The sequence below is a fragment of the Arachis hypogaea genome, chromosome 6 (assembly GCF_003086295.3).
Source record: "Arachis hypogaea cultivar Tifrunner chromosome 6, arahy.Tifrunner.gnm2.J5K5, whole genome shotgun sequence".
In the NCBI taxonomy this organism is placed as follows: Eukaryota; Viridiplantae; Streptophyta; class Magnoliopsida; order Fabales; family Fabaceae; genus Arachis; species Arachis hypogaea.
Window position 1 is genome coordinate 90,868,196 of NC_092041.1, and position 13,954 is coordinate 90,882,149.

At 29.3% G+C, this 13,954-nt stretch overlaps 2 protein-coding genes across 2 annotated transcripts; both read right to left on the reverse strand.

Moving 5' to 3' along the window:
- Window positions 1–257: 257 nt before the first annotated feature.
- LOC112805718 (uncharacterized) lies at window positions 258–1,538 on the reverse strand. The gene is made up of 2 exons (XM_025848060.1): window positions 1,055–1,538; window positions 258–928 (listed from the first exon to the last, which is right to left on the reverse strand). The coding sequence occupies exons 1-2, from the start codon at window positions 1,536–1,538 to the stop codon at window positions 258–260; spliced, it is 1,155 nt and encodes a 384-aa protein (XP_025703845.1).
- An 8,042-nt stretch (window positions 1,539–9,580) lies between these two features.
- On the reverse strand, window positions 9,581–12,738 carry LOC112696910 (BTB/POZ and MATH domain-containing protein 4). Its single transcript, XM_025749848.3, has 5 exons — window positions 12,090–12,738; window positions 11,025–11,370; window positions 10,625–10,904; window positions 9,895–10,170; window positions 9,581–9,712 (listed from the first exon to the last, which is right to left on the reverse strand). Exons 1-4 carry the CDS (start codon window positions 12,485–12,487, stop codon window positions 9,899–9,901), a joined length of 1,296 nt encoding a protein of 431 aa, XP_025605633.1. The 5' UTR covers window positions 12,488–12,738; the 3' UTR covers window positions 9,581–9,712; window positions 9,895–9,898.
- Window positions 12,739–13,954: the final 1,216 nt, after the last annotated feature.

Here is a 13,954-nt window from a genome sequence, read left to right on the forward strand (position 1 = left end):
TTTTATTGATAATTTTAATATTCTCAAACTATTAATGTACAATAAGAATTCATCTATTAGTTCCTAGAATTTCTAAATTTTTTTAAGTGATAGTAATAAATTTTAATAAATAAATAGATTTAGTAAGACATTTTGTTATTACCTTTTTATTATAGGCTCTCAAAAACTTCTCTATATACCACATTCATCGTGCAGTTATCTTCCAAGTGTCCATGATCTTGCAATAGCACTCGCAGACCATCTTTACTCGTTACCCTTTATAACGCAACATACAATTGACCATGGGTGAAAATTGGCATTGGAAGGTAAATTTCAACTTTCGATAGAGTTTGTCCCTGTGACTTATTTATTGTCATTGCAAATGACATGATAATTGGAAATTGTCTTCTTTGAAACCTGACCGGTAATGTTTCATTATTTGAAATTAGATTCAGTCTTGGGATAAGAATAATACTTCCAACTTTGTTACCAGTTAAAGTCTTGCATTCTATCACATGATTTCCCATTCTTCTAACTTGCATCCTCGTTCCATTGCACAAACCATTAGTTTGGTTTATATTCCGCAGCAACATAACAGGAGCACCAACCTTCAGAACCAACTTGTGTGGTGGTAGACCTGAACAATTTATTCCATTTAGAATCTCCGGCGAGAAAGCATCTAACTCAAACTCCATATTTCTCTCTTCAGCACACACAGAGTCTGAACTTAAGTAGACTCTTTCTTGTCCAGGTAACCCTGCAGTCATCTTGTTGTTGACATCAGTGACACAATCCAAAGTTGGTGCAAGAATTGCTCTATCCTTAAAATAATTTTCAATGGATAAATTGGATAACATATCTGGATACACAAAATCAATGAGGTCATCCAAAGCTGTCTCAGAGTTCTTAATCAAAATGTCAGATGGTATATGAACAATCGATTCACCATCTGTTGTATCATCAGCCAAACCATCACCAATTTTGAGTAGCTATTCTGCAAAATTTCTGAGTTCTTGTATGTTGTTGTTTTCACCTAGTGACAATCTCATGTTTTTTGTAAGCTTCAAAACCTTACCGTTATGCCACAAATATGAAGAATTAATAGAAGACTGAATTATATCTTGCCTTGAGCCTCTGGGAATCACAGGTAAAATTTGTCTAAAATCTCCTCCGAGAACAACAACTTTACCTTTAAATGGCAAATGAGCATTATATGAATCTGAGCACCTTAAGATGTCTCTGAGGCATTTGTCTAAAGTTTCGTAACAATACTTACTTATCATTGGAGTTTCATCCCATGTGATTAATTTGGTCTTGGATATTAACCTTGCAAGAGGACTTTCCTGTTTAATACTACACAAAGAATCCTCATTTATGGCCAAAGGAATTTTAAACCTTGAATGTGCAGTTCTTCCATTAGGCAACAAAAGTGTAGCAATCCCACTCGAAACAACATTTAAAACTATACCTCCTTTAGACCTAATTGAACATGATATAGTTGACCATAAGAATGTTTTTCCAATACCACCTTGACCGTATAAGAAGAAAAGTCCATCCATATTACCGCTAACAGCACCAATTATTTGATCGTATGCAAATTTCTGCTCATTAGTTAGCCTTTCTAAATACCCACTTAGTTCATTCGCAAGAACATTAACGTCAAAACAATTAAAACAATTGACTATTACGACTTATATATATATATATATATATATATATATATATATATATACTAATTACAAACGATATGAATTTTTAATGAAAATACTTGATACTAATAGAAAAAAAATTATATAAATAGAAATTATTTAATTTCAATTTTAATTTCATATAACAAAACAATAGTTTTCAAAAATTATGGAATCTTTTTTTGACATATGTATTATGCCATACGTATAAATTATACGGGTTATTATATAAATTTATATATATGCATAACAAAACAGTTTAATATTATATATTTTCTAATTAATTATATGTCAATATTTTAAAAAAAGATAAAAGAAGAGATATATAAATATGTATAATATTATTGCTATATATGAAGCAGTTTTATATTGCTTTAATTATAGAGACTTACTATAATTATATAAAATTTAATTTGAGAAAATAATTTTCCTTGTCATAAATAATATACTAAAACTGTTAATATATTATCTTCTTTATGGTTAATTGAATTTATCAATGATTTTCCCGTGTAAATCGTTATTATCCAGTTTTTAATAATTACTTAATATATAAAATTTGAAATTGAAAATTGTTATTACTAATTCAATTAACTGGTTAATTGAGTAATAATTGTCAAATTATTAAGGTGCAAAATTATTTATTTACTCAATTAATTTTCATATATTATTTATATTTCAAGTAATAATTTAAAATTATATTATTTATCCAGTTAATAATACTATTATTAAAAATTATTTTTTGCATTGATTTTTAAATCAATTATTAAATAATTATTTTTGTTAAGATAATTGTTTATAAATTATTTTAAATTATATTTTGTTAAGATATAATTATTTAGATTATTACTCATGACACGGGTATAATTTTATTTTATACCAATTAATCAATTATAATTATATGACACAGGTGTAATTTCAATTTTATTTACGGATTATTTCCCGTAATAATATACAACATATTATTTACCGTGATAATTTGATTTGATTAATTTCTAATTATTTACGTACATAAATGATTAAAATATATAACATAAATATCGTAATTATTATAATTCTAAGATATAATTATAATTAACATATTTTATCATAATTAAATATTAATTTGATATAATTATAATGAAAATACTTTCCCAAAATAATATAATCTACTATTACTCATCCACTAATTATTTGGCAATAAACCTTAATATGATTTTTTACATCTCCACTATGAGAAATAACTACTTAGATATACTAAATAATATGTAACATATTACTACTTGTATAGCTTAAGGCACAAAGACAGGATTTAATTAAGGTGATTAAAACTTTTACCAAACAAAATATGACCTCAATCGAATAAAAAAGGCTACTCGATTTTGCATTAATTAGCTAGTCAAAGAAATAACATACTCATTCATTATTCATGTTTCATTATATTTTTTAAATAATATATAGAAAACATATATCTTGTGTATAAAAATGTGGCTATTAGTAATTTTATTAATAAACCTTTTTTTAAACTATTACTAATTTCAATTTTAATAGAAAATCTGGGGAAATAATTTCGCTTGCCATAAATAATATACTAAAACTGTTAGTATATTATCTTCTATATAGTTAATTGAATTTATCAATGATTTTCCCGTGTAAATCGTTATTACCCAGTTTTTAATAACTACTTAATATACAAAATTTGAAATTGGAAATTGTTATTACTAATTCAATTAACTGGTTAATTGAGTAATAATTGTCAAATTATTAAGGTGCAAAATCATTGATTTACTCAATAGATTTTCATATATTATTTATATTTCAAGTAATAATTTAAAATTATATTATTTACCCAGTTAATAATACTATTATTAATAATTATTTTTTGCATTGATTTTTAAATTAATTATTAAATAATTATTTTTGTTAAGATAATTGTTTATAAATTATTTCAAATTATATTTTGTTAAAATATAATTATTTAGATTATTACTCATAGCATGGGTATAATTTCATTTTATACCAATTAATCAATTATAATTATATGACACGGATATAATTTCAATTTTATCCACCGATTATTGGTGAATAAATTTTATTCCAATTATAAATAAAATTTTTTTATTGACAAATAAATTGTCTTTAGGTCAACGATTTAATATATGTGTAGGTTCATTTTTTTGTCAAATATAATGAAAATACAAATAAATAAATAAAGGATAAAAATAAACTTAATAATATCTGACACTACTTTATTTTATTAAATTATTTAAAAATAGCACATCCACAAAAAATAATCGTAATATATAAATTGAGGCAATAATTTAAAATTCTATAATTATAATTTAATCAAATACTAATAGTAAAACCAAATTACCTAAACAATATTGAACCTATTCTAGTCCTTAGTCACGTATAGTATAGAATCATTTTTGTAACGACAACCAACTGAAATAACATCGTAAGTTTCAATATTTAGAATTCGTGCAAAATTAGACCATCCTCTTGTTAGATAAGCTTCATCATTCGCTATCCATGCAATGCGGTAAGGTATAGAATTACCACACCGAGAAACCAAACTAACTCTTATTCCCTTCAATGGCATTGCATGCATGCAAAAGAAAGCTGATAATTTCTAAAAAAAATCAAAATATGTTAAAAAATTATTCTAATAATGAACAGCTTAAACTAAGAAAATTTAAATATATTACCAATCATTGAAATTGCATATCTGAATTTGTCATGAATTTAGCAAAACTGAACGCTTACATCCTTCGATAAAGTAGAGACTATTGCCTCTTCTTTGAACACTTACATCCATGTAGTTGGAACCCGAATCAGTGAAGACAACTCGATGAGGTATTTCATAGATGTGATGCATTGTAAATGATTGTAGCAAAAGACAATCGAACTAGAACATTAGACGATAAGAATAACTTAGAGTAACAACAAATAAAAAATTATCAAAAGAATAATATAATAGAATGAGTATATAAAAAAATATTATAAAAAATTATAAATTGTACCTTAAAAGGATCAACGTTAATAAAAAATGAAGAATACATTCTTATTCTATGAAGTAGTAAAAAAATACTAAATATAAAATTATGAATTCACTCTCAAATTTAGATTCATGTACCACAGGAAAACACTATATATAGACTTTAGTAAAACAAAAATAAATATGTAAATTACTTATTATTAAGATAATTTTTTAATAATGCATTAAATTTTGATTTGATACAATTATAATGAAGATATGTTTCTAAATTAGTATAATTATATATTATTTATTAAATATTAATTACAATATAATTATATTAAAGATATTTTTTATAAAATTATTTGATATACGTGAATCGGGTAAATTTTTTTATTATTATTACTATTATTGATATTATTATTATCATTAAAATTATTAAAAGTATTTTTAATTGATAATTGATAAGTAGTTTAATAGTGCATTAAATATTAATTTGATATAATTATAATAAAGATATGTTGCCAAATTAGTATTATTATATATTATTCATTTAGTATTAATTATAATATAATTACAATAAAATAATTTAGAATAAAATTTTTTTTTTCGTTTTGGAGGGAAAATGGAGGCATGAGAGATCGACTCGTCACCTTTAGTAGTTGGGGGAAAATCCAGTTTTAGTATATTAAGTAGATAGATATTGAAAAAGTGAAGGGGTAGTATTGGAAGTAGAGAGAGAAACATTAGTTTTCTCTCCATTTTCTTTCTAATGTTTGAGAGAAAAAGAATTGGTAGGCCCCATCAGTTTTTTCATCTATTTTCTTTCTCCTTTAGTTTTCTTTCTCAACCAAACAATGAAAAATAATCATTTTTCTTCTCATTTTCTTTCCTTCCTTTTCTTTCGTTTCATTTTCCTCTCAAACAAACATAGCATTAGTAATTTCAGTTGTTTAAAATTCAACACCGAAAATTAAATTAAGAATTTAAACTTAACTATAACTTTATGGTATGTTTCAATAATAATAATAATGATCGGTACCAGTCTAAGGCTAATTTTTTTGATAATGGATTAGAGAGGTGTGTTATGCATAGTTATGGAGAGTTAGTGTATTTTTTATGGATACGGAGATAATTATTTTTTTTTAAATTAGAAACTACAAATTGAAGACTCAGCTTTAGGTAGGGATAGAAAACTGAGGGTCAGATTTTGGATAGAATAGAAAACTGAGCCTCAGTTTTGGGTAGGGATAGAAAATCGAGGGTAAGTTTTGAGTAAAAAAACAAAAAAAAATCAAAATTTTTCAAATTGAAGGGTTCGATTTACATGTTTCAAAAAAATTTTAAAAATTTTTTAAAACACAATTTTTCTTTTAAAAAAATCTAAAACAACAAATCTGAAGGTCAGATTTGTGATCATCCATACAAAAAAAAAGACACACCAACTCTACATTATTTAAAAACACCAGCACAATGTCAATAATAAAAATAAAATGAAATATAATACTATATATTCAATGATATATAGTTCTCAAAATTAAATTATAAATAATAAAAAATAATTGGATAATTAGATTAAGTAAAAAATAAAAATATTGTCCAAACTAAACAAATCTTAATCCATCTTTAAATTAAACAATAACTATGTTCAACATGAATATTTGTTTTTTTTTTAATTAGACATGGTAATTTTAAACACAAGCCACTATAAAGTTAAAGTAACATCTAATAAACTCATTGTGCGTCGTCACAATATAATCAACAATGTAAAATAGCCTAAGGAACAGCAATAGGTTTGTTCCAACCATAATTGTAAAAATCGAATTGCACCGACTGCCTTGACTAGAAAACTAATAAATCAGACTTTCAACCGGTCCAAATCCGGCCAGCACCGGTCAAGTCCGGTGAAACGCAGTACAACCAAACTGTTAGAAAAATTCAAAAATCACGAAGTTGTGGTTCAAATCTAAATCTTTTTTTTACTTTAATACTCTTTTTATCATTAAACTATGTTATTATTCTTTATTTTTTTATATGTTAATTATTAATTATATAATAAAAACGTATAATAATTTTTTACATATTATTTTAGTATTATACTCGGTCACTTATATTTAAGTTAATTATATGTTTTATTAGTCATAATTATTAATATGCATATAATTAAACACGTATAAAAAACATATCAAACATTTTTATTATTTATAACATGCTTATTTTTTTTATGTTTATATGATATTTATTAATATTATTTTTCAATAAATATATATAATATATAATAATATAATAAATATAAACTAATTACTTAGTTATTAAAATAAAAATATTTATTTTAATATAAAAATAAAAAAAAATTTTATTACAAAAAAAACTAGAATTTTATATATTAAGTTAATAATAAACAAATTAATACTTAAGGACTATAATTTGTTGAAACTTGATTGTTTTTAAAATATTAGTCAATATATATCTTAAATTTTAATTTTTGTTTTTTGACTATTTTATATTTTGTATTTACGTCAGACCGGTTCTGTCGGTTCAACCAGTAACTCATTGGTTGAACGTATGAACCAGTAAGCCAGTAGTCTGATCGGTTCGATTTTCGACTCGGTTCTGACAACTATGGTCCCAACGGGAACGTGCAGTAACATGGAGATTTGAGTTACAAACCACACTCGCTCTCATCAATTTTGAGCTTCGTAACTAACCACTTTCGTTCAGCCTGTTTCCGCGAGTCTTTGCCTAATTTCACCGATTCTTGCCAGCTCTCAAGCTTCACGAGTCCTGAGAACTAACTGGACTAGCTGCAATCCTTTTTACCTGTTTATCGGTCGAACCTATGGGCCCGGTCTTCATAACTTCGACTCAAGGCCCCACAAGTACATGAGAAGACATACGGTCCACGATCAATGGTACATTGTGATTGGTTTCCACAGCGCGCTTTCCATTTACGATTGCGGTTTAAGGCTTTTGGTTTGCGGTTTATAGTTTTGACTTCATCGTTCACCCTTTGTCAGTCAACTTTTTCGTTCACGTACTCAGGTTTTCAACTAACGCTCACTGATATCATGCTTGACCATTTTGGCCTTACATTCTACTCTGCGCTGCTCAGTGCATGGCGCGTACATTAGTTCTTGCAGATGCATAACTTTTAACCTACACATTATTCAACCAATTGTAGTACGTGTGGATTGTCATCGATGTGCTTTGTCTTATGGTTTACTTTCACCAAAAAAAATAAACATATCAATTGCATTATTCATGAATCTAACCTTGATTTTGTTTCATCATTACATCTTCCATTCTTTCGTAACTTCTACTGAATCGAAAACATTCTCCTTCCTCCAGACCGATCCGGATAATTCTTTAAAGTTTTCACTCCAAACTCGGAATACCCTAACGACCAACTGCTTTCTGATTTTTTATTCTATATGCCACCAACACTATATCCACTACGGAAGCGTACCCACATCTACACTAATCAAAGTGACCCTTCTTATTGCTTTCTTTTAATTAATAATAATAGTCAGCAGTCAACAAAATCTACACTAAAACACATCACATTAATCTTATTCAGCATTTAGTAATTATAGTACCAACCAGTGACGGACCTAGAAAAATTTACATTTCAGAAAAAAAATAACATAGAAAAATAATAAAAAATGTTAACGTCAATATATTTACATATTTAAATTTTGAACTATATTATTTAGTCAAATTTCTAATAAATAAATAGAATCAATTAACTTCAAAATATTTTTACATCTCAACGATTTGGCAATACTGCATGAATCATACATTTATTATTAACATTGCAGTGCCTACTTAAGTATTTAATATTCCTTAAATCTTATCTTTATTCATTATTTTGTAAATGATACAAAAATAATTTATAGCAAGTATACCACAAAACAACTAAAGTAGATTTTGAGTGTTGACCAAACTTTTCGTTCATCCCAAATCTCATTCTAATCTACATTGTTTTGGGCACATATATTCTTTCTTTTTTTTTTCTTTGGTTCATTTGGATCATACATTTTTAAATTATTTATTCTTGCATTACGCTTTTAACCCAACCCTTTAAACCATATATACCCTAACCGCCCACTGTCATCCAAGGCCTCATATGGAATGGCCCAATCCTTGCAAAAGCATGTGCCGCTCCATCTTTCCTTTCCAAACGGAGCATTCACCATTCTAGCATGAGCAAGTCGGATAGAACAACTTCATGAAATTTTCACTCGGTTTTTTATTCTCCATCGGACAATAAAAGTCGGATAGAAACTTAATGGATAATCTCCGAATAAACACCCTTAAGAGGCATTTTCTGATATAACCCTTTGACAGAAACCTAATAACCAGCCTACCAATTAAACAACCACTTAAATCTCTGTGAAGCTATGAAGCTATCATGGAAACTCAAACATGTTATAGCAACATTTCCAGAGTCAAGAAACTCGCAATATCAGGGTCTTTACCGAAAGCACTTCAATTTGACCTAATAGGCTACAACATTAATACATTATCAAAACTAGACCATTACAGAAATGTCCAAGTCTCAGTACACTAACAAACTGGGCAAACCATTCTGGATTAGCCTGCCCATAGTTAACCTAAATTTTACATCTCAACAATCAACATCGTTTTGTCCCATCAACTCTATTTGTTAACTGTCTTAGCATTTGTTGATGCTAGAGATACATGAAGACTAATTTTACAAGAAAAACCAGCTACCATTAATGCCTTCTTCTACACTGCTTGATTGTTCAACCCGGTTTTACCCCGTCTCCACACTCCAAAAATAAGGGAAAGAGAAATAAAATGCTAACGGATGCAAAAAAGTAAATAGAAGAACTACTGGCTGGTCTTGTACCAAATAACAATAACTTGTTCCAATAGGAACCCTGCATGTAATGTTTATGGTTCCCTTCATTTCTGAACTGAACTGGAACTTTGAAGATGTATCAAAAAGTCAAATTTCTTCGTTAATACAACAACCTCAAGAAGCCAAGCACGATCAGCTCCTCATTATAATGTTCCCAACAGGATTCCACACAACATATCAACGTTACATTGTTTTGCGTCCCTACAACTTAATCCTTGTGTGTCATGATGATGTTATTAATCAACTAAAAATAATACTTATAAGGCAGGTTTCAGGATTTTCGTATTACTCCCCTGCCCTCGGAGCTCTTCACCCCACACACACATTGGGTTATACAGTCCCTGCCATAATTTACAGTTTAACCTAACTGACAAATGATGGTAACTTACCTCGTCAAGCTTCTTGCCCTGGACTCCTATCATTGTTAACACCGTCAGAAAGGTGAACCCATAAGCTTTGACTTCTTTCAACTCCATTTTCCCATGTTTGTTGTCTTACACTCCTATCATTGGTGTCACCACCATCAGAAAACTGGGCCCACACACTTTTACATTTTCCTTCTCCACTAAATTCCTCCTCACATCCGGCCACTATCTTTAGTAGTTCTGATTGTAGCAAAGGACAATGTTCCTTAAGGTACTCAAAACCCTCAGATTGCATCACAGCTGCAAGTAAGCACAAAAGAGAAATGATATCAGAATCAGTTGCTTATGCATCTTACAAACACCATATGGTTTTTTCCCAATTTTAAGGCTATTATCAAAAGTATGAATCCAAAAAGATAAACAAATGAAGAAGGATTTAAGTATGCAATCTAAAAATTGATGTGTATGAAAACTTGTAAAGTTTAGTACTAGCTAGTTGAGTCCATCTTCTTTCTTTTATTTCTTTCTTCTTTTCATGAACATCACATTTTGTAGAAAGATTAAGTGAAGCCATTTATCCATACTACCAGCCTCAAAATAAGCGAGGTCCTTCCAACCAAGTATAAGGTGAAAACTTCAGTGATTGGACCCACAGCAAAACGAAAAGGTAATAAGCTAATAATACATGTAGTGTCTACTTTGTCAAATAGCAGACATAGTATCACTAATGGAAAAAAAAAACAGGAAAACTTACCAACAAGGTTTTCAGCAGAAAACTGGAGGCAAATAGACTTCAGTTCTGTAGCATGATAACGATCAGCAAGGGCCAATATATAGGCAACAGAATCAATAGATATGTCTTTGCAGATTACGGACTCGCACATCAGCTTCAGTCTTGGCAAATCATACTTTTCAGCAGCAGCCAACAATTTTGCTGCAAATGAGTCGGATATTGAAGCAAAGAATGTTGACCGTGACATAAAGAGCTCTTCATCTTCTATAAGAGTGTCTCTATAAATAAAATGAAGCAATGCCTGCACAAGAATGGAAATCAACAAACATTAAATAGCAACCAATATTCTACACTTTATTAGTAGCATGTATGTTCTGGGAAGTAAAAAAACTAATTAGAAAAGGCTAGCGGAAAGTGCTACCTTGAAAACCTTAGGTTCCATGTCAGTAACAACTATCTCCTGATCATTTTCATCCATCCCATTGAAAAACTCTGTTTCAAATGCAGTTGACCGAGCAGCTAGTACAAGCTTATGTGCATGAAACCTTTCTCCATGTACAGAAAAGGTAACATCAGAGCCTTCTTCATTTTCTAACAGCATGCCAAAATGTGCCCCAATATCAGATTCAGGAACTTGTATTGTGTTTAACTTTGAACAGTCTATGGATGACACCACAACACCAACTGTGCAGTTTATTTTCAAGCAGTCATCCTTGAGGAAGGTTGATGCCTCGAGCTGAGCTCGTTTGAAAAATCGCTTATAGCCCCTAAAAAAAAGTAAATGGATAGCTCATAAATCCTCAATGCACATCCCCAAGACTCACAGAATCCACCACTAGCATCAAATGTGTATATGGATACAAATTTGTTTCATTTTCTTCCAAAGTCTAGATGTCATAAATTTTCGTCAAATTTTTCCCTTGTTTCTCAATTATCCAATGTATTGGCCAGGCTTCAAACTAATTATGTAAATAATTAAAATAAAACACAACATAGGCAACTCAATCGAAAGATGATGCTAGAGTCTTTTGCAAAAACCAGAATAGCAGTGCAGTTATCTCACGGAGTACAGTGGAACAGCCTACTTGCTCATGCAAAGCTCAACAATCATCTCTAATCATTCTAGCGCGTAACTTTTAACAAACATCAGCCTTCCCTAAAGTTTCCCCTTTATAAGCTATCATAAACACAAAACAAGTCACTTCACGCACGAAATAAAATTATTTGGTAAATACAAAAGTAGTTCATCCTCACTTCTCTTCCCAAATCATCTCAGCAAAATCACACACCATAATCCGTTACAAAAAAAACACAAAATCCAGTTAATTCAAACACAGCAAAAACCAAACCTTGTAAAGACAGCAAGAAAACCTAGCAAATAGCATTGCGTTGAACCAAAACAAAGATAGCGGAAAAACCTAATAAATTCCTATCATAACCGATTAATTGATTGATAACTAACTAACTTACTACCTAATTAACCTACCACATGCTGCCGCGGTACTTGAGAGTGTAGGGTCCGCTTTCGAGGGAGCGGTCAAAGTGGCTGTGGACCTTGTGCTTGCCGTTGCCACTCTGGTCGAGGAGGGTGAGCTCAAAGAGTGCCCTAACGTCGGTACCGTCACTGGCGAGGGCGATGAAGACAGAGACATAGGCGGAGTTGTCCTCAGGGTTCTTGCCGTCAGGGTAGAAGTATATGGCCCACTGGTACCCTCCAACGCTGAAGGTCTCGCTCGCTATGTGCTTCCCAACTCCGATCCCCTTCGCCAGAGAGTAACCTTTGATTACAAACTTGTGAGAGCCGTTAACAGTTTCCGTCACCGACCGCGAGCTCGTCCGAGACGCCAGGATGTTGCTGTTACTGTTGTTGTTGCTGTTGTACATCTTCGAGCTTTGGTTATTTTGTTTGTATGGCTGGTTGAAGCAATCGGAGAGAAGAAGAGCTGAAGAAGGAACTCCGTGTCCGCGTGTTTTCTTTTGCTTTTGTTGTATTTATTGATTAATTTGGATTTGGAATATAGATATTGCCGTGGTCGTCGTGGTGAACGGTGTTGTCGTTGCGAAGGGTGGAAATGTATCTAGCCCAGCTCAAGAAAGTTAAGCTACTCGTTAATAATCGAGTCTAACTCACCAAATACTCATGAACTCGCTCAACGGCTCAAATAAAATAGAATAAAGCTCTATAATCAACTAAAATATTTAATTAAGTGTAATTAAATATTTTAAATTCTTCACTCATGTGATTTTTTTTTTAACTCTTTGAACGTCCGTTTACTTTCTTATCTTTTTTTATTATTTTTTTCTTTTATTATTGTTATCACCATCGTCACTTTTTTTTATTTTCTGATTTTAATTTTTTTTTCTTTTTTCTCCTCTTCCATCTCTTTTATTATTATTATAATTATTGTTATTATTGTTATTTTTATCATATATTTTTTTTCATTGTCATTTTTATTACTGCTATTGTTGTTAAATTTATTTTCTCTTTTTTTTTTAATAATTTTACAGTATTGTGTATTTTTTTATTTGATTTTTTTATTTTTATTTTTGTTAGGATATAAATAAAAAAAATCATGAGAAAATAAAATAAGGAAAAAAATGAACAAGAAAAAAAAGATGATAATAATGAAAAAGAAGAAGGAGAAAAAAGAATTTGCTCGTATGTCATCATTATTAAATAATTTCGGTGCAAATAAGGTGCATTTTGAGTTTAATTTTGGTGCATTTTGGTCTGAACTTATTTTAAATTGAATTTATTTGTGTGTCATTATCATAAAAAATTTCGGTGCATTCTAGATTTAAATAAGGTGCACACAATTTAAAACTCTTCTTCTTCCTCCTTCTCATCTTCTACTTTTTCGTCTTTTTCCTTTTCATTTTTTTTCTTTCATCTCTTTCTTCTTATTTCATTTCTCATAATTATTCTTGTTTTACTTTTTTTAGAGGAATAAAACCAAAAAAAATAAGAAAAATAAATTTCGATCTATTTTTGCTATAAATTCAATCAAATAAGTATGAACCTACATTCATTCAACTAAATAAGATTGTAATACCGTATAAATATGTTCATTCAAGTCTAATATAAGAAGCAATGCTACTAAAAGAAAAAATAAGAAAAAAAAGGAAGAATAAAAAGAAAAAATCCAACGTTAAAGAAGATATTTTTGTGCTTTTGTAACAAAATTTTGGTGTAAAAACTAAGATATTTATGTATTATTGTTAAAAAATTTTGGTGTTATCTTTTTGATAAATTCTGTACAATTTAAAACTTTTCTTCTTTCTCTTCTTCATTTTCTGTCGTTTTCTTCTTCTTTTTTATCTTTTTTTTTCTTCATATTTTCCTTCTTATTT